The sequence below is a fragment of the Argopecten irradians genome, chromosome 5 (genome assembly GCF_041381155.1).
Source record: "Argopecten irradians isolate NY chromosome 5, Ai_NY, whole genome shotgun sequence".
In the NCBI taxonomy this organism is placed as follows: domain Eukaryota; kingdom Metazoa; phylum Mollusca; class Bivalvia; order Pectinida; family Pectinidae; genus Argopecten; species Argopecten irradians.
Window position 1 is genome coordinate 4,353,993 of NC_091138.1, and position 26,403 is coordinate 4,380,395.

The window sequence follows — 26,403 nt, forward strand, 5'->3', positions numbered from 1 at the left end:
TAAAATATAAAATACATCAACTGGATTCAATTTTTTTCAATATTTAAGGGTGTCTGCCCTTAAAGTGACCATAATCAGAAAAAAAAATCAGTGATTGGATTTACATTATTTGATACATTTTTTTATTCAATATTCTGGTTTGGTTTGGGTCCTTTAAGCACAGCCTTCCGTGTATGTGGGGTGCGTGTTTTGAGAGACTGTCTTCTTGTGTAGTGAACCTCTTGCCCTTTTATAGTACTATATCACTGAATCATACTGCTTAAGAACCATGCCACAGACGATATCAATCATTGAATGACCTAATGTATTCCCGTCATCCAGTCAGCGTGGTGATAGGATGTAAGCATTTTACCAGGTCATGTCGAGATGACAAAGAGTACTAAACATCAATATCAAGCTATCAAGGCTATGTAAAATCCAAGTTTTATGGAACTTTACCAAAAACTCTGGGCATAAAATGATCAATCACAAATGATTAGGATTGATAGCAAGAAATATTGTGCAGACTCATTTTTACCTGACGTTACTCTGGAGGGAGGAGATCTTTAAATTGCTAGGTATTGTTTTTAGTGTAAATCTCCATGAAATGTCAAATCTTAAACAAAAACCTTATCAGACTCAAATCTTTACTTAAGGTATGGAAAGGGAGATATTTAACACACAAAAAATCACATCCTTAAATCGAGGTATATGTTAAGCTCAAAGTATAATGAGAAAATCACTCAGGAAACCATTTTGATAGATCTCATTTGTTAATGATTCTATCACCTTTGTCCAATAGCCAATGATGCGAACTTTAATACTAAACATTTATTAAGATATTAAAGTTATATGTGCCGTATTTTTCATACTCACGAAGCAAGACGAGCTTTTAATATGTTATTCATCACCAAAAATTACCAACTTTTTGAAAATAACAGTGCTTTCAATGCATAGGTTTTAATTTTACATGTTCAAATAAGAGCTGAAAATGATTTTTGGCAATACTGCCAAAAATCATTTATTTACATCAATAGTAAAGTGAAATGAGAACATACGGTGAGACCATGAAGCCAAATTGTGGTCTACAATTTCATTACACATTTTTACAATGTTTTTAGTAATTATAAAGTGACTTACGCAAAATTTCTGTGTTATAACTAACGTTTATAAGTCATCTGAAGCCATTTGATTGGTTTTTACAGCTTTATTCATCAAACCTTATGGATTTTATTAAATTAATGATGAGAAAATAGCATGTCAAAATTATCGCCCAGTTACGGCACATATAACTTTAAGGTGGAGGGAGGGAGGATATTTTTTCTTTTCATTAAACCTACTATCAGAATTGGTTTTTTCTTTATTTTAAACGACATTGTAAAGAATTTTCATATATCAAGAATGTGTTCGGATTTACCAAGTAAACACTAAATTTCTTACAGTACCAAGGTCTTGTTTCAACAACCAGAAAATTGATTTTTTCATTTAATTTACAGAGAAAAGAAATTCCTTATCCATATATGCCTGTCTATCTGCACCTCTTTCTTAGAGATAGACAAGACTCAAGACTGTTTTTCAAATTTCAGATATGATTCCATATGGAATACCATTTTTGACAATATAGATTTCTGAAACTTGTTGTAAAATATGTAAGATTCCATTTTATGTTACAATAAATTATAAACTACAGTGGTTCCAATTGAGATTAATTCATTATATTTTTGGCAACACATTCTTTTTTGTTTAAAATCAGAGTAGTTACCTCCCCTCTTTGTGTATTCTGCAATACTGAACCTGAAACTATTATACACATATTATGAGAGTGTGAGGAAGTTCAAAAATTACTTGAAAGTGTTGACACATTATTGCAAGCTGTTTAAATTCCTTTTTTTTCTTTGGTGATAAAAATCGTTCCTTTTTTAACTCTTGCATGAAAACTATCTCCATAGTAATAAAGTGGACAATGAAATCATCATAATTATAAAGCAATACATTTACAGAATGAGATTTTTATACAGTTCATTAAGTATAAATGATCTTATCAACACAATTCAATGCCGTTATGTAATTCAAAAACACATTTCAAAGTTCAAAGGGAACTGGAATGTACTGGAACTATATGCACACACACGTTATAGTTGGCAGAGCTTCGCTCTACCCGGCCTTCGGCCGCGCAGAGAGCTGTGCTCTTATTATATCACATTGCTTCTTCATCCTACTGAGACCTTTCAAACTTTTCTTCTTTTATTTTTTTCAAACTCCTTAATATTCATTGCAATATAATTTATGTTTTTTTTAAACTTCAATGTTGTGCTATTTGTTCCTTTCTTCCACTTCCGTCTCTGTTTGCTTTGCTTTTTTATGTAGTATTATGTACACTATATAAGCCTCACGTGTAGTTGATATTGTGAGTGTGCATTTCTATATATAATACATATTATTATACTTCAAGTGAGAATACTGCAGTCTGATTGTTTTAGAGGTATTTAGCATTTCACACTGTCACATGGCAGTTAGAATTTGAGCAATAGGAGACAATAGACACGTTCGTAGCAAACCCCTAGCAATGGGTGATGGTGTATTTTTGACAGTGGAAAAAATTAATCGCCCAAGAATATTGGCATTCGTTTCTTCGACGCTATCTTTGCTTTTTGTTTTTAAGTAGCACTTCCAAATCTTTCTGGAAGCTATTTATTAATAGTTTTGCCAAATTAGTCTGTTTATCAATATGTTTATAAATTTAGTTCGGAGCTTTCCGTTTAGAGCTTTTCGCTTACCTTCATAACGCTGTATGCTTGTTTTCACTATCCTGTTGGTGATTAGCTAGGTTAACGATAGAACGAATGTACGTACCCAGCCTACTATACCTTTCGGCCGGGTACAAATTGGTCACTATGTGTCGTAGTGGAGCAGTGCCTCCGAAAATCACTCGGGCATAGTTTTCTATACTTTTTTGTAGGTTTCCAATTATTCTATGCGTATACAAGCATTTACATATTATTTTTGTCCAAAACAAACCTAACTACCATTCTTAATATCTACCGTACCGCTCACAAGACGTCAAATTCACAATTTGTGGACTTGTCGTATGAATTCCCTTTAGAAAGACCTTCATATGTCTTATGTAAAAAAAGATAATGCCTCGATGAGAATTTGATATTTTATGTGGTTCACTTTTATTGCCTAGAAGGTAAGCGATTTCAAACAAGTACGATAAAAATGCAAACAAACATTTTATAATGGTTTACATAATCATTTTTTGCTCCATTAGCAGTAATAGGCACCAATTGTAGCTATAAAGACGACACCATTTTCTGTCAAATAGTCTTTTGAGCTACAGTATTGCAGCTAGGTTAACGAAAGACATGCGATAACAAGCGTCTTTGTGATGTTGTTAATGTTGTAAACAGACAACGGGACGAAATTAAAATTCTTGGAGATTGATAAAAACGTTTAGATTTTAACAAATGCACGAGACAAGGACAACAAGATTTTTTTACTGATTCCATCGCAATGGTAATAAGTGCTTTTGCTACTGTTGTAACGGAAAAGATATCACCTTCTGACGGAATAATTTTTGACAAGACACGATGGTTGATCGTACCTGATTTGGTTTCCAACACCTTTATGGAGGGGCCTTACAGTAGCCGAATATCAGAAGGTGATATCTTTTCCGCTACAACAGTAGCTATAAGCGCTACAGTATGGAAACTGATATGTTATTCCACTGTCGACGGTGAGTTTCCGACTCAATAGATTGCAAATACTTGAAAACCAGTTTTATTTCTAGACGTTTAATAAAATAAAAATAAATACTACCTGCATTAGATGGTGACAGTGCCTAGTATCACCATCTAATGCAAGTAGTATCTATAATATTACATATAGGTGAGTGTATATAATGTATATCTTTTAAACAGTAATGAATTTGTGTTGAGTGAGCAATGAATATATCAGAATGTATGTCTGAATGCAGAATTTGATTAAAATATCTATTATGTTTTTGTATGCATGTGTCAAATATAGGAGGTTATTCCTTGTACATGTGTATGTGTTTAAGAGTCTATGTGAGTATCTGTATAAAAAGATAATTATATAAAACGTGTTGTTATTTCAGACCTCTAAAACGCATTGCACTGATTTCCCAAAATCCAACAAGGATGTCAAAGTCAACATCTTGGAACATACTTTTCCGATTCAAATGGTGCATTGTCAGATAACCGTTAAGAGCCTTGGGCATCCTGTTGGGCTTCCAGTTGATTTCTTTGTTTTCTTCTTTCTTCATTTCTCAGGTTTTTTTCCATCTTTTATGTTTTTCAAACTCGTTAATTTAACTAATAAGAGCGCAGCTCTCTACGCGGCCGAAGGCCGCGTAGAGCGAAGCTCTACTAACCATAACACGTGTGTTAGCATATAGAATCCAATACATTCCAGTACCCCTTGGACTTTGAAATCGTGTCCCGCGGGAAAAGTCTCGCGCCTCCTTGCAGGCAGCCATATTTTAATTCTCGTTATCAGCACGACGAGATTTTAAATTTTCTCTGTAGGCAAAACGTTTCACAAGGATACACTTTGAAATTACTGTAAGTAGTTTTAGATAACTACACAAGGATAAGAACGACACAATAAATGTACTGATCAAAATGATATACTGTCTGTGTGTTTCAAGCACAAGGCACCGTCAGGCGTGACGTCAGGAAGCTTGGTGCTAAAGATAACGCCACATATTCCCGCGCATTTTTGATACATGGCATGTTGCCAAGTTTTCCTATTAGAGAGAAACAAAATCGAAAACAAAATTGAAATAATCCAGTTAAATATTTCTTTCTGACCTGTATATGACGACTGCTAGACACAAATATTGAAGAATAGCATTTACTAAAAATCAATGATCGGACTACAAATTAAAACAGTTTTAATCTCATTCTGAGGTTATATATTTACATCATAGCTGCGCTCTTCTGAGGCATTGCCTTAAATTCATATTATTTCCTTCAATCCAGTCTATATGTGTTGTAGAAATCGAAATCCAAATTGGTTGGTTGGTTTATTATGTTAGTTTATATTAATAGTATTAATTAAGGACGGCCTCCCAAGGATGAGGTGTCTTGTGTGTATAAAATACGAGGTGCGAGTTCTGGGAAATGCGATACATCAGTGTACATCTTCTTGTATAGCAGACCTTATATTCTTTTCATAGTGCTATATCACTGAAGTATGCCACAGAATACACCAAGCAACACACCCCACCCTCAAACTGACTGATGTTATATTTACGAATTAATTATGTAGACGACCAGCACTGTGAAGGAATACAATAATAAGTCAATATTTAATAATTTGGGTATGTAAATGTCTGGTATATTCTGGTAGAAGAAAATCATATAGGAATATTTTAAGTACTTTCTCACACATTCAAGGATGAGAGACCGGGTCAATATGGATTAGAAATGTTGTTCACCCAAGACCATCCGGTCTCTTAGGTCTTAATACTCATGCCGATAAGCACGAGACTCAAATGCTGTAAGCAACAAAAGGATCGTTTGACGTAATGTTTGGAGTTATGCAAACAGAACAAAGAAATATAGACCTCGATCCCTTTCTTCTGATTACAAACTTATTTTCTGCAATAGGTGTTTATTTTCTGGTGGAAAAACAATGAAAGAAACAGCATATCTTAGGCAAATTTCTTTGTCATGATCGTCTCTCATGGTGTTTTATATTGTAGAAGAAAATGCAATGTGGTAGATATAAACGATAGTCTTGCAGCGACAGAGAAAACAGGATTACTGCTTACAGAAATGTTTAATTAACCATATGATGATAATTGGTATGACCGCAACTAAATCGTATCATTCCTTAGAGAAACCGTAGTGATTCCGGCAGCCCTCGTGTTGATCCAGCGCATCATTCGTGAATGTATAAAGGGGTCATCCTGTTCAGTTCTAACCCCTTATCTGCAAGCCGGATCCGCAATGTAAATACTTTTACATCAATCTATTTCCTGCTGCCAGCAGTCACGTTCAATAAAGCTAAATGCGCAATTGCATACATTATGTATATCTATTTTCTTGAATGTCTCATACGTGTTGGTACTCCAAATATAAATAACAAGAGGCCCATGGCCTTTAGCGGTCACCTGAATTCAGACACAGAATGAAACAAAGACATGCATATAAACACTATAAATATATATTGGCCTATCAGGCCCTTGAAGTCAGTCAGTGATTTTATAAATTTTTAATCTATGAAGATTATTTGGTTCCATCAAATCAGTGAATTCAGGAGAAAGATTTTTGAAATGTTATCCATTTTGACCCCTTTTGGCCCCACCCCTCTCGCCCCTGGGGGTCGGCCAGGACCAATATGGATATGATGTTAAATGCTATCTCAGGTTCTACCAGTTCCAGAATTTCAGAAGAAGATTTTTGAAGTTTTAGCCTATTTGACCGGTTTTGGGACCGCCCCTAAGGCCCCTGGGGATCAGTCATGGAAAATTTGGTAATAAGATTCAATGGCCATCACATAGAGATAATTCTGACTACAATTGACGAATTTCCTATTAAAATGACTAAATAATGCTCAAAAATGTGTTTTCCATATAAAAACTTATATGTAGTAAACTTAACCCCCTCCCTAGGGGGAAACCTGAGACCCAAGGGTCTTATAATTCACAATTTTCATAAAACACCTTAAGACCTGTCCAGATCTATGAAGAGTATTTGATTCTACCATTTCAGTATTTAAGAAGAAGATTTTTAAAGTTTTAGCCTATTTGCCCCTTTCGGCCCCGCCCCTCTGCCCCGAGGGGGTTGACCAGGATATTAAAATGTTATCTCATGCTTATAATTCTAAACAAGTTTGACTCATTTTCGTATTAAAAATTGAGCACAAAAAATGCTCATAAATGTGTTTTCACTATATAAACTATAGTAAACTTGACCCCTTCCCCAGGGGGGAAACGTGAGACCCAGGGTCATATAATTCACAATTTTGGTAAAGGACCTCAAGACCTTTTAATCTATGAAGAGTATGTGATTCTACCATTTCCAGAATTTCAGAAGAAGATTTTTGAAGATATAGCCTATTTGACCCCTTTTGACCCCGCCCCTAAGGCCCCTGGGGTTCAGTCATGGAAAATTGGTTAATAGGATTCAATGGCAATCTCATACTGATAATTCTGACAATATTTGACTCATTTCCTATTACAAATGATCAAAATAATATCAAAAATGTGTTTGTCCTATATAAACTATAGTAGTTAAACTTAACCCCCCTCCCCAGGGGGAAACCCGAGACCCCAGGTCATATAATTCACAATTTTTGTAAATGAACCTTATGACCTTTCTATCTATGAAGTGATTCCGGCAGCCAAAACCTCTTTTCGTGTTGACCGTGATCCAGCGCATCATTCGTGAATGTATAAAGGGGTCATCCTGTTCATTTCTAACCCCTTATCTGCAAGCCGAAGAATCCGAAAATGTAAATACTTTTACATCAATCTATTTCCTGCTGCCAGCAGTCACGTTCAATAAAGCTAAATGCGCAATTGCATACATTATGTATATCTATTTTCTTGAATGTCTCATACGTGTTGGTACTCCAAATATAAAAATCGAGCTGTCATAATGAAGGAAACGAAACAATTTTGATTTTCAGTTCGTCAATGGTATTAATCAATTTCCCGAAAGAGGACGGTTTTTTGTGACATCTTCATTCAAACGGGTGAGGTAGTGTCTTAGAGACGACTTTTTTTTATTGTTGTATAGGATGATTTTGAAAGAAAAAATAGTTATCTTTGTAACGGTAAGGCCCACAAAAATATTATTTGTTAGCCGCTAAAGCTAGGTGGAATAGAGTTTTCGTCTCGGCGAGCTACTATTACACAGCATGTAGAGTATGATATTGTATTTGATATTTTATTTCGATCCCCAAAATATCAAATGTGTGGATACTCTGGTTAGTCCAATTATACATACATGTAAAATATACATGTAAAATGTAATTTATTGTGAGATTTAAATGAGATTATAAATTAACAAGACTGTAGGAAACATGTCGACTGAAACGATAACACGTGATCTGGTCAGCAGTAAAATGGGGGCTCATAAAGTGTTCCATAGAAAACAAATTTCTATATCTGAATACAAACAAAAACAATATTATTCTATGATTCTATCGGTTTATTGATTTTATCGTATTCACAAACTTTTTTGAATATCAACAAAATCGTCAAGATAATTTTGAATGTGGCCGCCTTTATCACGTGGACTTACACGCCGGAATTTTCTCTGATCCACTCCCGGAAATACGAGACTCTGGAGTAGACAGACGGGTACTGTGTGAGACATCCCCTTATACCGAATGAGGTTATTCCGATCACGGTGTTTCCACAGGTCAAAGGTCCGCCACTGTCACCCTAACGAAACACAAATCGATTAATATATCTACGATCTTCAATAAAGTTTCTACTTTGCATCTGGTATTTGTTACATTATTTTATCTGATAAGTCTGTGTATAGTGACCTGATTGCCATGACAACCAAACCTTTGACAAATGAAAACCTGCATGGACATCTACACAGGGTCCCAAACATTACTCTCATCAAGTTTAATTAAAATCCAGTAGTTTAGGAGGAGCTGTCCGGGCAAACGGACAGACAGACAGACAACTTTATCCCTGTAAATACCCCTAACTTCGTTGCAGAGGCGGAGGAATCATATTTTTTATTCTTTTTTTTTTTCAGAGTAAAATAAAAGGTTTTATGGTGTGGAAATTTTCACACGAATAAAAATATCACTTCTGATATTTTCACTCAATAATGACCAATTAGAACACAGCATTTACAGTAGAAATATCATTTTGGCATTTTTACTAGTAATTTATCATTTTAAATAATTGGAGCATGAATATGTTGCATTAGATTATATTATGTATTATGTTATTTTCCCTCGAGTTGAGCCCTGTGTGGAACTAAATAAGTAAGGGGATAATCGCGCTGATTGCAATACAGTTGGCCTAGTTTAGACCTAGAATAGAGACGTAAAAATGTAATAAGTGGAATATTTCTTGTTTCTTGATGAATAACGGTTATATTTCATCTCATGAGGTAGAAACCTTGATTTTTCACTAATGACTTGGAGGTTAAGCTCGTTTCAGGTGAAATTGACCTGACGAAATTTTGTCTGTGATATATCAAAGATACTTACATTGCACGAGCCGGTATTCTTCGTTATGATACAAACATGTCCAGAGCTAATTACGTCGGGGCCAATGACGTCATACCTCCCTGCACAGCAATCATTGCTCATCACTGTCATCTTGGCGCTTTGTAGAATCTCAGGGAGAACTGTGTATAGGTAATCAGGTGAATACTAATTAATGTCTGATTAATAAACAATACATAGTTATTGGCATATAATTAAATACACATGTACATGTACTATATTGCTGACATGTGTGGGTTTTTTCAATATAAAAGGCTGATTTTTAACTGTTAAACAATTTTACCACCATTGACCATTTCTATTTTTTTAATAAAGAAATATAAAAGTGACTTATCTTATACCAAAACAAATCGTCTGTAATGACCCTGGTTGTCAATAGGAAGTAAGTATTTAAATGTAACCAAACCAAACTTTGCTCCAATTTTTAAATGAATTACTGATTGCCAATGACAAAATGACATGCATCTCACTATTTCATCAATTAAAGATGAGCACGAATACCAGTTATTGTCTCATGTCACTATTTCATCAGTTAAAAATTAACACGAATGCCAGTTATTGTCTTATCTCAATATCTCATCAGTTAAAGATGAACACGAATGCCAGTTATTGTCTTATCTCAATATCTCATCAGTTAAAGATGAGCACGAATACCAGTTATTGTCTCATGTCACTATTTCATCAGTTAAAAATGAACACGAATGCCAGTTATTGTCTTATCTCAATATCTCATCAGTTAAAGATGAACACGAATGCCAGTTATTGTCTCAATTTAAACGACTATACAGTGTCAGCGATGTAGCATCATCAATGCTGTCAGTCAGCGAGGAGACAACAGGAGTCCATACAGATAACATCAACACCAGACATCTGCTCAACCCAGGCCTTAGGTTCTTAACTAGGATGGAAGAACCAATCTCAGTTATTTTAGATATTAGTATGTCACTTGATAAAGCTTTCTTTAGAACACCCCGAGTATCTGTCTCCGTTTAGATTTTTGTATATTTACTTGCATATTTATGTGGACATATAGTCTGTTTTATCGTATAGAACAGGAGCAAAATTGACATACGAATCGCCAAGTACAAGTGTAGGAACTTGACCATTCCCCTAAATCTTGTATGGTGATGAGTAACATTTATCAAAGAAACATACATAAAACGTTATTGTTTATTATACTAAATGTTTGATAAAGGCTTCAAAATTGTAGCTAGTGATTTGAACAAGAATAGACTGATAGTAAATATAAATGAACTCGATCTACAATATATTGTTACTGAATCACAGTCGGTTTCTCAGTGTACAATCTTGTTACAGTAGCCATTCTGTAGCGAGACATCTTTTATCTTATCAAACTACCTTGAGCGTATACTGTATAACCCCATCCCGAGATATCGCAGCGCTGGTGAGCGTAGTCCATTGTCATCGCCTGGTAAAAGGGCTACAGACGCAGCTCCTGCCCCAGTAGGAATAGATTCCGCTTGAATTGGAGAATGAGCGATGTACATTTGGAAACGCTCCATAATCCTACGCCATAGCTTTCAAAGCTAAAAAAATTAGTATATACAAACATTAATGACCAAAACATTTGAATGTCCGATCAAGGCCATCCTTTTGCGTCTGGAGACATGTCTTTAATGTATATGCCGAATATACTTAAGGTAGGTCCATACTTTTGAAAACCGCGCCAGTTGCATATGAACGCTAAACCGGAAGCTGCCGAGGTTGTATTTGAATTCCAGAAATGATTTCCGATACGATACGACATTCCACTCTAGGATATAGTTTTTCAATGAGGATAAAAATATGTCTACAATTGTAATATTGAAATGATTAATAAATCATTTAAATAAGAGCAATGTAAATAGCTAATAAAGCGAAAAATTATATGTTCTCGTTGTGGGGTGGTTCATTAGGTTTTTGCGGTGCGGTCCCGCTTGTCGTAAATTGGGAATGGGAGTTATTTCAAACACGTAACGACTCTGGATGTAACTTTTTCGTACATCTTATAAAATTAAAAGAGGTAGTAACGTTCGTCCAATCGTAGCAGGAGCAGAATTTCCTTAAAGAGAATATCCGGTGCAAAGAAAAACATGTCCTAGAAATGCGCTCCAGTAGGCCTTGTTGGGCCAAAGAGTTATTCAACATAGTTTAATGCGACTTACCGGCCAAGTACTGCCCGTATTGTTTTTATCCAAGTATTCATGTACCTAATTAAGAAATAGAAAATGATGAGAAGTCATTTGAAAGACGATGCCTGCTTAGGAAATGAAACCACGGACATAGTCAGCCGGGAGGACATTTTAGGTATTCCTATACTTTAAATTAATTTCTTCGTACGCAACAGATTTTGGCGAGAGATTTTATTTTTCTATTTCATAAGAAATTATACAGGATACATTCACACCATTTTTACCGAATTTAGCCATCCTTGCCCGACTGTTCACTTTAAAACACATTTGGAGAAAGTCATCAAAACAAACATACATAAAACAGATACGATATCACAAAAACATATGAAACTGATGTGGAATGTTTTTTGTGTCATGATTTTCAAAACATAGTCAAATATGACCCATCTTAGCCCTGTTTGAAATGGGGGTAGGGTTGTGACTTACAAACTTCAAGCTTAAAAAATTAGGAAAATTTGATAGAGGACCACATGTTTTTATATGATATTTGAAAAATGTATTACCTTGTGCATATTATCTACAAATATTGTGAAATTGACATGGGTTGTCATTGTATTTTTTGCCTATTCATTGATTTTTTAGGAGCGAAAATATGGCAAAACATGATAATTACGTATAGAAACGGTCCTCGAAAATAACGAAAATTAGTTAGCATTTGTAAAAATACAATAATTTTGTATATTATTCCATAGTAAGAAATTAAGGACAGAAAATCAACAGAAAATGAGACTACATTCATCCTAATATTACAGAAAACATATTTTTATGAATTTTCCTATTTTCGGCCAGCAAATTTGTACAGATGGTATATTTCAAGCTCAAATATCTCAAAAAGTAGTTCACCCATTTTTCAACACAGATTTGAAATTTGCATAAAAAATGCAAGAAAATAAGACCTGTTTGAAAAAAATGACATTGGTTTCATCAAAAGTATGGAGCTACCTTAAACATGATTGCACATCCTAACTATTTTGTTCTTCTAATGTTAATATTATTCTAAGCATTTTGTGCATATCTGTGATATCAAAGCTGACTTCACTTCACTTATATCTTAGCTTGAGACCATTATTCCTGAATGAGAAAATTGTAGTTTAAAGATACATACCACAACCGTTTCTGCAACCTGGAAAGTAAGTCCGGCCCTTAGGCTTGATGTAGAGCCGACTCGAATTGAAAAGTTGCTGTGTGAAAATAAAATATGGCGGACGTTAAGACAGTATATAAAACATGTAATTGAAGTTTTATACGATTCTGGTTCACAATTAATTCCTGAGGTATTGTCTAAGATTACAAACCTAACTCTAGATCAAGGTAAAACAAAAAAATAAGCCATGGTTTATCGTGCGGATCTTCCGACATATAATTGAGGTTAGATCTGTGTCACATACCAATTAGGATTAAGAATTTTCTAGGAGTACAAAGCATTTATCAAAATACACCACAAAAAGAAAACAAAACATTTATAAATTCACATAACATAAGAAAATATAATATTTCTTATCTTATAGAGCAAAAGGAAACTAAACATTTCATATAACAAAATGAAACATTTTGACTTGATTTCAAAGTCGGAAACATAAAGTAAAATTAAAGTTATACCACTAGCAAAAATAAGATGAAGAGGCCTGGAATTTTGATTAAATACGTTTTTATAACATTTATCTAAAACAGAGTTGTAGCTCTATCCCCACAACAGAAAACTAGAATACCGACCTTGCTGGTGCCCAGGATACGCAGTGCGCTGCTGTGAGCGCCACCTTATCACCGATAGCAACTGCTCCACATATGTGTCTTCCATTGAACATTAATGAGGCTTGCCAGGGGTATTCGCATATTTCCGAGTCCTCTCCTCCAATAACTCGTCCCATTCCGTACGACTACAGATGTTGTGGACAAAAAGTTGTTGTGGACAAAAAGTTTAATAGCATACGCATTTTCGATACTTTTATTCAGAAATTCTAACTTAAATAAAGAAATAACAATAAGTAGAGCTACTGTCAATGATTATTTTTCAAATCTTATTTTATTCATTGATCCCATTTTGTAATTGCTGTTACAAACATGTAAAAAAGAAGCAAATTTTCAAATGAAGAAACAATCTAAAGATAGCAAAAACCTCTTGCTCAACCGTATGACAATCGTGAAGAGTGGAATACATACTACATTTATATTGTGTGGTTTTTTTAATCCATGTTCTTTTAGTGTTGTATATAAATAATTTAACATTATACTTATGGTCAGCTATTACTTACTGCTGTCTGTTGTATCCGATCTTCATTAAAGTGTGCGGGTACCGCCGACTGAACAGAACACTCTGAAAACATGGCCTTACATAGTGTTATAGCAGCACACTATTTCATCTGTTTATTCAAATCACAATTGTGAACATGTTTATACGATTGTTTCACTGAAAAGAGTAAAATTGTAGAGACCAAACTTCAATATTCAAATATAATGATACAGTGTTTACACTCCGAGTCTTATTTCCATTTCCTTTTCCAAACTTTGCAATAATACATTAAAAGACATAATAAAAAAGTCTCTTATATATATATATATTTCACACAGACCAATAAACCATACTTACCTGCAAGTGCCACCAAACATACAGCTACGATCAATTCCATGTCTGCTTTCTTCAACGTTTATTAGAACGATGTAATGGATACATCTCCCCTGTCATATTTATACCTTCCACCTAAACTGCCCATCTGTTAGTTCACCTTCTTCATGTGCCAGGATACACTTAAACCTGTTTGTTTTTCACCTGAGAAGTTGATCACCCTCTGCCAATTACTTAACATTGACCTCTATAAAGTTACTATGGTTTTATCATACATACGTTTTTATTTATTGTTTTTTCAGGGCAATGCAGTGGCCTATATATCGTGATACCCGCTTGTCGTTAGGTTATCCAGCTGTCTGTTCACCTGGGAATGGTGCCCAAAAGTGGGCTGCGATCAGTTTCCTTTATGTGAATTTACTTTCATAGTAGACTACACATTAACATCAGATAAATCTGTGAATATTGTTAAGCCTACGAATATGCGATGACTTAACAAAGTCGTTTCGATATGCATAGCGCCTGTGCATCTTTCAAACCATATTAAAAACATTTAAAAATATTTAAAGATTGGTTCCATTGATCTGATACACCGTTGAGAAACAACCTGGTCATGTAACTCCAATAATTCCGAATTTTAAGGATAAGCCGTTTAGGTATGTTGCTTGTTGCCCAATTCCGACATACTGCTTAAGAACCATGCAACTGATACATTGAATGATAATGTATCATCCAGTCAGCGTGGTGATAGGATGTAAGCATTTTACCAGGTCATGTCGAGATGACAAAGAGTAATATCAAGCTATCAAGGCTATGTAAAATCCAAGTTTTATGGAACTTTACCAAAAACTCTGGGCATAAAATGATTCACAAATGATTAGGAATCAAGAAATATTGTGCAGACTCATTTTTACCTGACGTTAGTACTCTGGAGGGAGGAGATCTTTAAATTGCTAGGTATTGTTTTTAGTGTAAATCTCCATGAAATGTCAAATCTTAAACAAAAACCTTATCAGACTCAAATCTTTACTTAAGGTATGGAAAGGGAGATATTTAACACACAAAAAATCACATCCTTAAATCGAGGTATATGTTAAGCTCAAAGTATAATGAGAAAATCACTCAGGAAACCATTTTGATAGATCTCATTTGTTAATGATTCTATCACCTTTGTCCAATAGCCAATGATGCGAACTTTAATACTAAACATTTATTAAGATATTAAAGTTATATGTGCCGTATTTTTCATACTCACGAAGCAAGACGAGCTTTTAATATGTTATTCATCACCAAAAATTACCAACTTTTTGAAAATAACAGTGCTTTCAATGCATAGGTTTTAATTTTACATGTTCAAATAAGAGCTGAAAATGATTTTTGGCAATACTGCCAAAAATCATTTATTTACATCAATAGTAAAGTGAAATGAGAACATACGGTGAGACCATGAAGCCAAATTGTGGTCTACAATTTCATTACACATTTTTACAATGTTTTTAGTAATTATAAAGTGACTTACGCAAAATTTCTGTGTTATAACTAACGTTTATAAGTCATCTGAAGCCATTTGATTGGTTTTTACAGCTTTATTCATCAAACCTTATGGATTTTATTAAATTAATGATGAGAAAATAGCATGTCAAAATTATCGCCCAGTTACGGCACATATAACTTTAAGGTGGAGGGAGGGAGGATATTTTTTTCATTAAACCTACTATCAGAATTGGTTTTTTCTTTATTTTAAACGACATTGTAAAGAATTTTCATATATCAAGAATGTGTTCGGATTTACCAAGTAAACACTAAATTTCTTACAGTACCAAGGTCTTGTTTCAACAACCAGAAAATTGATTTTTTCATTTAATTTACAGAGAAAAGAAATTCCTTATCCATATATGCCTGTCTATCTGCACCTCTTTCTTAGAGATAGACAAGACTCAAGACTGTTTTTCAAATTTCAGATATGATTCCATATGGAATACCATTTTTGACAATATAGATTTCTGAAACTTGTTGTAAAATATGTAAGATTCCATTTTATGTTACAATAAATTATAAACTACAGTGGTTCCAATTTAGATTAATTCATTATATTTTTGGCAACACATTCTTTTTTGTTTAAAATCAGAGTAGTTACCTCCCTCTTTGTGTATTCTGCAATACTGAACCTGAAACTATTATACACATATTATGAGAGTGTGAGGAAGTTCAAAAATTACTTGAAAGTGTTGACACATTATTGCAAGCTGTTTAAATTCCTTTTTTTTCTTTGGTGATAAAAATCGTTCCTTTTTTTAACTCTTGCATGAAAAACTATCTCCATAGTAATAAAGTGGACAATGAAATCATCATAATTATAAGCAATACATTTACAGAATGAGATTTTTATACAGTTCATTAAGTATAAATGATCTTATCAACACAATTCAATGCCGTTATGTAATTCAAAAACACATTTCAAAGTTCAAAGGGAACTGGAATGCACTGGAACTATATGCACACACACGTTATAGTTGGCAGAGCTTCGCTCTACCGGCCTTCGGCCCGCGCAGAGAGCTGTGCTCTTATTATATCACATTGCTTCTTCATCCTACTGAGACCTTTCAAACTTTTCTTCTTTTTTTTTTTTCAAACTCCTTAATATTCATTGCAATATAATTTATGTTTTTTTTAAACTTCAATGTTGTGCTATTTGTTCCTTTCTTCCACTTCCGTCTCTGTTTGCTTTGCTTTTTTATGTAGTATTATGTACACTATATAAGCCTCACGTGTAGTTGATATTGTGTGTGTGCATTTTCTATATATAATACATATTATTATACTTCAAGTGAGAATACTGCAGTCTGATTGTTTTAGAGGTATTTAGCATTTCACACTGTCACATGGCAGTTAGAATTTGAGCAATAGGAGACAATAGACACGTTCGTAGCAAACCCCTAGCAATGGGTGATGGTGTATTTTTGACAGTGGAAAAAATTAATCGCCCAAGAATATTGGCATTCGTTTCTTCGACGCTATCTTTGCTTTTTGTTTTTAAGTCGAGCACTTCCAAATCTTTCTGGAAGCTATTTATTAATAGTTTTGCCAATTAGTCTGTTTATCAATATGTTTATAAATTTAGTTCGGAGCTTTCCGTTTAGAGCTTTTCGCTTACCTTCATAACGCTGTATGCTTGTTTTCACTATCCTGTTGGTGATTAGCTAGGTTAACGATAGAAACGAATGTACGTACCAAGCCTACTATACCTTTCGGCCGGGTACAAATTGGTCCTCTATGTGTCGTAGTGTGGAGCAGTGCCTCCGAAAATCACTCGGGCATTAGTTTTCTATACTTTTTTGTAGGTTTCCAATTATTCTATGCGTATACAAGCATTTACATATTATTTTTGTCCAAAACAAACCTAACTACCATTCTTAATATCTACCGTACGCTCACAAGACGTCAAATTCACAATTTGTGGACTTGTCGTATGAATTCCCTTTAGAAAGACCTTCATATGTATATGTAAAAAAAGATAATGCCTCGATGAGAATTTGATATTTTATGTGGTTCACTTTTATTGCCTAGAAGGTAAGCGATTTCAAACAAGTACGATAAAAATGCAAACAAACATTTTATAATGGTTTACATAATCATTTTTTGCTCCATTTGCAGTAATAGGCACCAATTGTAGCTATAAAGACGACACCATTTTCTGTCAAATAGTCTTTTGAGCTACAGTATTGCAGCTAGGTTAACGAAAGACATGCGATAACAAGCGTCTTTGTGATGTTGTTAATGTTGTAAACAGACAACGGGACGAAATTAAAATTCTTGGAGATTTATAAAAAACGTTTAGATTTTAACAAATGCACGAGACAAGGACAACAAGATTTTTTTACTGATTCCATCGCAATGGTAATAAGTGCTTTTGCTACTTGTTGTAACGGAAAAGATATCACCTTCTGACGGAATATATTTTTGACACAGACACGATGGTTGATCGTACCTGATTTGGTTTCCAACACCTTTATGGAGGGGCCTTACAGTAGCCGAATATCAGAAGGTGATATCTTTTTTTTATTTTTTCCGCTACAACAGTAGCTATAAGCGCTACAGGTATGGAAACTGATATGTTATTCCACTGTCGACGGTGAGTTTTCCGACTCAATAGATTGCAAATACTTGAAAACCAGTTTTATTTCTAGACGTTTAATAAAATAAAAATAAATACTACCTGCATTAGATGGTGACAGTGCCTAGTATCACCATCTAATGCAAGTAGTATCTATAATATTACATATAGGTGAATGTATATAATGTATATCTTTTAAACAGTAATGAATTTGTGTTGAGTGAGCAATGAAATATATCAGAATGTATGTCTGAATGCAGAATTTGATTAAAATATCTATTATGTTTTTGTATGCATGTGTCAAATATAGGAGGTTATTCCTTGTACATGTGTATGTGTTTAAGAGTCTATGTGAGTATCTGTATAAAAAGATAATTATAAAAAACGTGTTGTTATTTCAGACCTCTAAAACGCATTGCACTGATTTCCCAAAATCCAACAAGGATGTCAAAGTCAACATCTTGGAACATACTTTTCCGATTCAAATGGTGCATTGTCAGATAACCGTTAAGAGCCTTGGGCATCCTGTTGGGCTTCCAGTTGATTTCTTTGTTTTCTTCTTTCTTCATTTCTCAGGTTTTTTTCCATCTTTTATGTTTTTCAAACTCGTTAATTTAACTAATAAGAGCGCAGCTCTCTACGCGGCCGAAGGCCGCGTAGAGCGAAGCTCTACTAACCATAACACGTGTGTTAGCATATAGAATCCAATACATTCCAGTACCCCTTGGACTTTGAAATCGTGTCCCGCGGGAAAAGTCTCGCGCCTCCTTGCAGGCAGCCATATTTTAATTCTCGTTATCAGCACGACGAGATTTTAAATTTTCTCTGTAGGCAAAACGTTTCACAAGGATACACTTTGAAATTACTGTAAGTAGTTTTAGATAACTATACAAGGATAAGAACGACACAATAAATGTACTGATCAAAATGATATACTGTCTGTGTGTTTCAAGCACAAGGCACCGTCAGGCGTGACGTCAGGAAGCTTGGTGCTAAAGATAACGCCACATATTCCCGCGCATTTTTGATACATGGCATGTTGCCAAGTTTTCCTATTAGAGAGAAACAAAATCGAAAACAAAATTGAAATAATCCAGTTAAATATTTCTTTCTGACCTGTATATGACGACTGCTAGACACAAATATTGAAGAATAGCATTTACTAAAAATCAATGATCGGACTACAAATTAAAACAGTTTTAATCTCATTCTGAGGTTATATATTTACATCATAGCTGCGCTCTTCTGAGGCATTGCCTTAAATTCATATTATTTCCTTCAATCCAGTCTATATGTGTTGTAGAAATCGAAATCCAGATTGGTTGGTTGTTTATTATGTTAGTTTATATTAATAGTATTAATTAAGGACGGCCTCCCAAGGATGAGGTGTCTTGTGTGTATAAAATACGAGGTGCGAGTTCTGGGAAATGCGATACATCAGTGTACATCTTCTTGTATAGCAGACCTTATATTCTTTTCATAGTGCTATATCACTGAAGTATGCCACAGAATACACCAAGCAACACACCCCACCCTCAAACTGACTGATGTTATATTTACGAATTAATTATGTAGACGACCAGCACTGTGAAGGAATACAATAATAAGTCAATATTTAATAATTTGGGTATGTAAATGTCTGGTATATTCTGGTAGAAGAAAATCATATAGGAAATATTTTAAGTACTTTCTCACACATTCAAGGATGAGAGACCGGGTCAATATGGATTAGAAATGTTGTTCACCCAAGACATCCGGTCTCTTAGGTCTTAATACTCATGCCGATAAGCACGAGACTCAAATGCTGTAAGCAACAAAAGGATCGTTTGACGTAATGTTTGGAGTTATGCAAACAGAACAAAGAAATATAGACCTCGATCCCTTTCTTCTGATTACAAACTTATTTTCTGCAATAGGTGTTTATTTTCTGGTGGAAAAACAATGAAAGAAACAGCATATCTTAGGCAAATTTCTTTGTCATGATCGTCTCTCATGGTGTTTTATATTGTAGAAGAAAATGCAATGTGGTAGATATAAACGATAGTCTTGCAGCGACAGAGAAAACAGGATTACTGCTTACAGAAATGTTTAATTAACCATATGATGATAATTGGTATGACCGCAACTAAATCGTATCATTCCTTAGAGAAACCGTAGTGATTCCGGCAGCCCTCGTGTTGATCCAGCGCATCATTCGTGAATGTATAAAGGGGTCATCCTGTTCAGTTCTAACCCCTTATCTGCAAGCCGGATCCGCAATGTAAATACTTTTACATCAATCTATTTCCTGCTGCCAGCAGTCACGTTCAATAAAGCTAAATGCGCAATTGCATACATTATGTATATCTATTTTCTTGAATGTCTCTTACGTGTTGGTACTCCAAATATAAAAATCGAGCTGTCATAATGAAGGAAACGAAACAATTTTGATTTTCAGTTCGTCAATGGTATTAATCAATTTCCCGAAAGAGGACGGTTTTTTGTGACATCTTCATTCAAACGGGTGAGGTAGTGTCTTAGAGACGACTTTTTTTTTATTGTTGTATAGGATGATTTTGAAAGAAAAAATAGTTATCTTTGTAACGGTAAGGCCCACAAAAATATTATTTGTTAGCCGCTAAAGCTAGGTGGAATAGAGTTTTCGTCTCGGCGAGCTACTATTACACAGCATGTAGAGTATGATATTGTATTTGATATTTTATTTCGATCCCCAAAATATCAAATGTGTGGATACTCTGGTTAGTCCAATTATACATACATGTAAAATATACATGTAAAATGTAATTTATTGTGAGATTTAAATGAGATTATAAATTAACAAGACTGTAGGAAACATGTCGACTGAAACGATAACACGTGATCTGGTCAGCAGTAAAATGGGGGCTCATAAAGTGTTCCATAGAAAACAAATTTCTATATCTGAATACAAACAAAAACAATATTATTCTATGATTCTATCGGTTTATTGATTTTATCGTATTCACAAACTTTTTTGAATATCAACAAAATCGTCAAGATAATTTTGAATGTGGCCGCCTTTATCACGTGGACTTACACGCCGGAATTTTCTCTGATCCACTCCCGGAAATACGAGACTCTGGAGTAGACAGACGGGTACTGTGTGAGACATCCCCTTATACCGAATGAGGTTATTCCGATCACGGTGTTTCCACAGGTCAAAGGTCCGCCACTGTCACCCTAACGAAACACAAATCGATTAATATATCTATGATCTTCAATAAAGTTTCTACTTTGCATCTGGTATTTGTTACATTATTTTATCTGATAAGTCTGTGTATAGTGACCTGATTGCCATGACAACCAAACCTTTGACAAATGAAAACCTGCATGGACATCTACACAGGGTCCCAAACATTACTGTCATCAAGTTTAATTAAAATCCAGTAGTTTAGGAGGAGCTGTCCGGGCAAACGGACAGACAGACAGACAACTTTATCCCTGTAAATACCCCTAACTTCGTTGCAGAGGCGGAGGAATCATATTTTTTATTCTTTTTTTTTTCAGAGTAAAATAAAAGGTTTTATGGTGTGGAAATTTTCACACGAATAAAAATATCACTTCTGATATTTTCACTCAATAATGACCAATTAGAACACAGCATTTACAGTAGAAATATCATTTTGGCATTTTTACTAGTAATTTATCATTTTAAATAATTGGAGCATGAATATGTTGCATTAGATTATATTATGTATTATGTTATTTTCCCTCGAGTTGAGCCCTGTGTGGAACTAAATAAGTAAGGGGATAATCGCGCTGATTGCAATACAGTTGGCCTAGTTTAGACCTAGAATAGAGACGTAAAAATGTAATAAGTGGAATATTTCTTGTTTCTTGATGAATAACGGTTATATTTCATCTCATGAGTAGAAACCTTGATTTTTCACTAATGACTTGGAGGTTAAGCTCGTTTCAGGTGAAATTGACCTGACGAAAATTTTGTCTGTGATATATCAAAGATACTTACATTGCACGAGCCGGTATTCTTCGTTATGATACAAACATGTCCAGAGCTAATTACGTCGGGGCCAATGACGTCATACCTCCCTGCACAGCAATCATTGCTCATCACTGTCATCTTGGCGCTTTGTAGAATCTCAGGGAGAACTGTGTATAGGTAATCAGGTGAATACTAATTAATGTCTGATTAATAAACAATACATAGTTATTGGCATATAATTAAATACACATGTACATGTACTATATTGCTGACATGTGTGGGTTTTTTCAATATAAAAGGCTGATTTTTAACTGTTAAACAATTTTACCACCATTGACCATTTCTATTTTTTTAATAAAGAAATATAAAAGTGACTTATCTTTTACCAAAACAAATCGTCTGTAATGACCCTGGTTGTCAATAGGAAGTAAGTATTTAAATGTAACCAAACCAAACTTTGCTCCAATTTTTAAATGAATTACTGATTGCCAATGACAAAATGACATGCATCTCACTATTTCATCAATTAAAGATGAGCACGAATACCAGTTATTGTCTCACATTTCACATTTTAACACGAATGCCATTGTCTATTCAAAAAATTAAGATGAATGCCAGTTATTGTCTTATCTCAAATATCTCATCAGTTAAAGATGAGCACGAATACCAGTTATTGTCTCATGTCACTATTTCATCAGTTAAAAATGAACACGAATGCCAGTTATTGTCTTATCTCAATATCTCATCAGTTAAAGATGAACACGAATGCCAGTTATTGTCTCAATTTAAACGACTATACAGTGTCAGCGATGTAGCATCATCAATGCTGTCAGTCAGCGAGGAGACAACAGGAGTCCATACAGATAACATCAACACCAGACATCTGCTCAACCCAGGCCTTAGGTTCTTAACTAGGATGGAAGAACCAATCTCAGTTATTTTAGATATTAGTATGTCACTTGATAAAGCTTTCTTTAGAACACCCCGAGTATCTGTCTCCGTTTAGATTTTGTATATTTACTTGCATATTTATGTGGACATATAGTCTGTTTTATCGTATAGAACAGGAGCAAAATTGACATACGAATCGCCAAGTACAAGTGTAGGAACTTGACCATTCCCCTAAATCTTGTATGGTGATGAGTAACATTTATCAAAGAAACATACATAAAACGTTATTGTTTATTATACTAAATGTTTGATAAAGGCTTCAAAATTGTAGCTAGTGATTTGAACAAGAATAGACTGATAGTAAATATAAATGAACTCGATCTACAATATATTGTTACTGAATCACAGTCGGTTTCTCAGTGTACAATCTTGTTACAGTAGCCATTCTGTAGCGAGACATCTTTTATCTTATCAAACTACCTTGAGCGTATACTGTATAACCCCATCCCGAGATATCGCAGCGCTGGTGAGCGTAGTCATTGTCATCGCCTGGTAAAAGGGCTACAGACGCAGCTCCTGGCCCAGTGATAGATTCGCTGAATTTGAGAATAGCGATGTCATTTGGAAACGCTCCATATCCTACGCCATAGCTTTCATGCTAAAAAATTAGTTATACAACATTAATACCAAACATTTGAATGTCCCGATCATCCTTTTGCGTCTGGAGACATGTCTTTATGTATACGAATATACTTAAGGTAGGTCCATACTTTTGAAAACCGCGCCAGTTCATATGACGCTAAACCGGAAGCTGCCGAGGTTGTTTTGAATTCCAGAATGATTTCCGATACGATACGACATTCCACTTGGATATTTTTTCAATAGGTGAAAATTGTCTACATGTAATATTGAATGTTTAAAATCATTAAATAAAGCAAATAAAAGCATTAAAGCGAATATTAGATGTTCTCTCTTAGGTTTTGCGGTCCCTGTCGTAAATGGGAATGGATTTTCAAACACCGGATGTAACGTTCGTCACTATAAATGATAAGAGAGGACTCGTCCAATCGACAACGAATTTCCTTAAAGTGAATAGTCGGGCAAAGAAAACATGTCTAAATGCGTGCATTGGCCTTCCAAACGTTTTCACATATTAATACGACGGCCAAGTTCTGCCTATGTTTCCTAGTTCTGACCATTAAAGTAAAGAAAAGTTGAAAGCATTGAAAGCGAGGCTGCGTGGAAATGTAACCACGGACATAGTCAGCCGGGAGGACATTTTAGGATTCCTATACTTTAAATTAATTTCTTCGTACGCAGACAGATTTTGGCGAGAGATTTTATTTTTCTATTTCATAAGAAATTATACAGGATACATTCACACCATTTTTACCGAATTTAGCCATCCTTGCCCGACTGTTCACTTTAAAACACATTTGGAGAAAGTCATCAAAACAAACATACATAAAACAGATACGATATCACAAAAACATATGAAACTGATGTGGAATGTTTTTTTGTGTCATGATTTTCAAAACATAGTCAAATATGACCCATCTTAGCCCTGGTTGAAATGGGGGTAGGGTTGTGACTTACAAACTTCAAGCTTAAAAAATTAGGAAAATTTGATAGAGGACCACATGTTTTTATATGATATTTGAAAAATGTATTACCTTGTGCATATTATCTACAAATATTGTGAAATTGACATGGGTTGTCATTGTATTTTTTGCCTATTCATTGATTTTTTAGGAGCGAAAATATGGCAAAACATGATAATTACGTATAGAAACGGTCCTCGAAAATAACGAAAATTAGTTAGCATTTGTAAAAATACAATAATTTTGTATATTATTCCATAGTAAGAAATTAAGGACAGAAAATCAACAGAAATGAGACTACATTTATCCTAATATTACAGAAAACATATTTTTATGAATTTTCCTATTTTCGGCCAGCAAATTTGTACAGATGGTATATTTCAAGCTCAAATATCTCAAAAATTAGTTCACCCATTTTTCAACACAGATTTGAAATTTGCATAAAAAATGCAAGAAAATAAGACCTGTTTGAAAAAAATGACATTGGTTTCACCAAAAGTATGGAGCTACCTTAAACATGATTGCACATCCTAACTATTTTGTTCTTCTAATGTTAATATTATTCTAAGCATTTTGTGCATATCTGTGATATCAAAGCTGACTTCACTTCACTTATATCTTAGCTTGAGACCATTATTCCTGAATGAGAAAATTGTAGTTTAAAGATACATACCACAACCGTTTCTGCAACCTGGAAAGTAAGTCCGGCCCTTAGGCTTGATGTAGAGCCGACTCGAATTGAAAAGTTGCTGTGTGAAAATAAAATATGGCGGACGTTAAGACAGTATATAAAACATGTAATTGAAGTTTTATACGATTCTGGTTCACAATTAATTCCTGAGGTCTAAGATTACAAACCTAACTCTAGATCAAGGTAAACAAAAAAATAAGCAATGGTTTATCGTGCGGATCTTCCGACATATAATTGAGGTTAGATCTGTGTCACATACCAATTAGGATTAAGAATTTTCTAGGAGTACAAAGCATTTATCAAAATACACCACAAAAAGAAAACAAAACATTTATAAATTCACATAACATAAGAAAATATAATATTTCTTATCTTATAGAGCAAAAGGAAACTAAACATTTCATATAACAAAATGAAACATTTTGACTTGATTTCAAAGTCGGAAACATAAAGTAAAATTAAAGTTATACCACTAGCAAAAATAAGATGAAGAGGCCTGGAATTTTGATTAAATACGTTTTTATAACATTTATCTAAAACAGAGTTGTAGCTCTATCCCCACAACAGAAAACTAGAATACCGACCTTGCTGGTGCCCAGGATACGCAGTGCGCTGCTGTGAGCGCCACGTGCCACCTTATCACCGATAGCAACTGCTCCACATATGTGTCTTCCATTGAACATTAATGAGGCTTGCCAGGGGTATTCGCATATTTCCGAGTCCTCTCCTCCAATAACTCGTCCCATTCCGTACGACTACAGATGTTGTGGACAAAAAGTTGTTGTGGACAAAAAGTTTAATAGCATACGCATTTTCGATACTTTTATTCAGAAATTCTAACTTAAATAAAGAAATAACAATAAGTAGAGCTACTGTCAATGATTATTTTTCAAATCTTATTTTATTCATTGATCCCATTTTGTAATTGCTGTTACAAACATGTAAAAAAGAAGCAAATTTTCAAATGAAGAAACAATCTAAAGATAGCAAAAACCTCTTGCTCAACCGTATGACAATCGTGAAGAGTGGAATACATACTACATGTCTGTTGTATCCGATCTTCATTAAAGTGTGCGGGTACCGCCGACTGAACAGAACACTCTGAAAACATGGCCTTACATAGTGTTATAGCAGCACACTATTTCATCTGTTTATTCAAATCACAATTGTGAACATGTTTATA

The 26,403-nt window shown here is 34.5% G+C and overlaps 2 protein-coding genes across 2 annotated transcripts; both read right to left on the reverse strand.

Moving 5' to 3' along the window:
• Positions 1–8,165: 8,165 nt before the first annotated feature.
• LOC138324209 (chymotrypsin-like serine proteinase) lies at positions 8,166–14,627 on the reverse strand. Its single transcript, XM_069269291.1, has 6 exons — positions 13,652–14,627; positions 13,113–13,276; positions 12,505–12,580; positions 10,567–10,636; positions 9,190–9,329; positions 8,166–8,398 (listed from the first exon to the last, which is right to left on the reverse strand). Exons 1-6 carry the CDS (start codon positions 13,721–13,723, stop codon positions 8,252–8,254), a joined length of 669 nt encoding a protein of 222 aa, XP_069125392.1. The 5' UTR covers positions 13,724–14,627; the 3' UTR covers positions 8,166–8,251.
• A 6,414-nt stretch (positions 14,628–21,041) lies between these two features.
• Positions 21,042–26,146, reverse strand: LOC138322693 (fibrinolytic enzyme, isozyme C-like). Its single transcript, XM_069266726.1, has 5 exons — positions 25,805–26,146; positions 25,203–25,278; positions 23,409–23,586; positions 22,065–22,204; positions 21,042–21,274 (listed from the first exon to the last, which is right to left on the reverse strand). Exons 1-5 carry the CDS (start codon positions 25,894–25,896, stop codon positions 21,128–21,130), a joined length of 633 nt encoding a protein of 210 aa, XP_069122827.1. The 5' UTR covers positions 25,897–26,146; the 3' UTR covers positions 21,042–21,127.
• Positions 26,147–26,403: the final 257 nt, after the last annotated feature.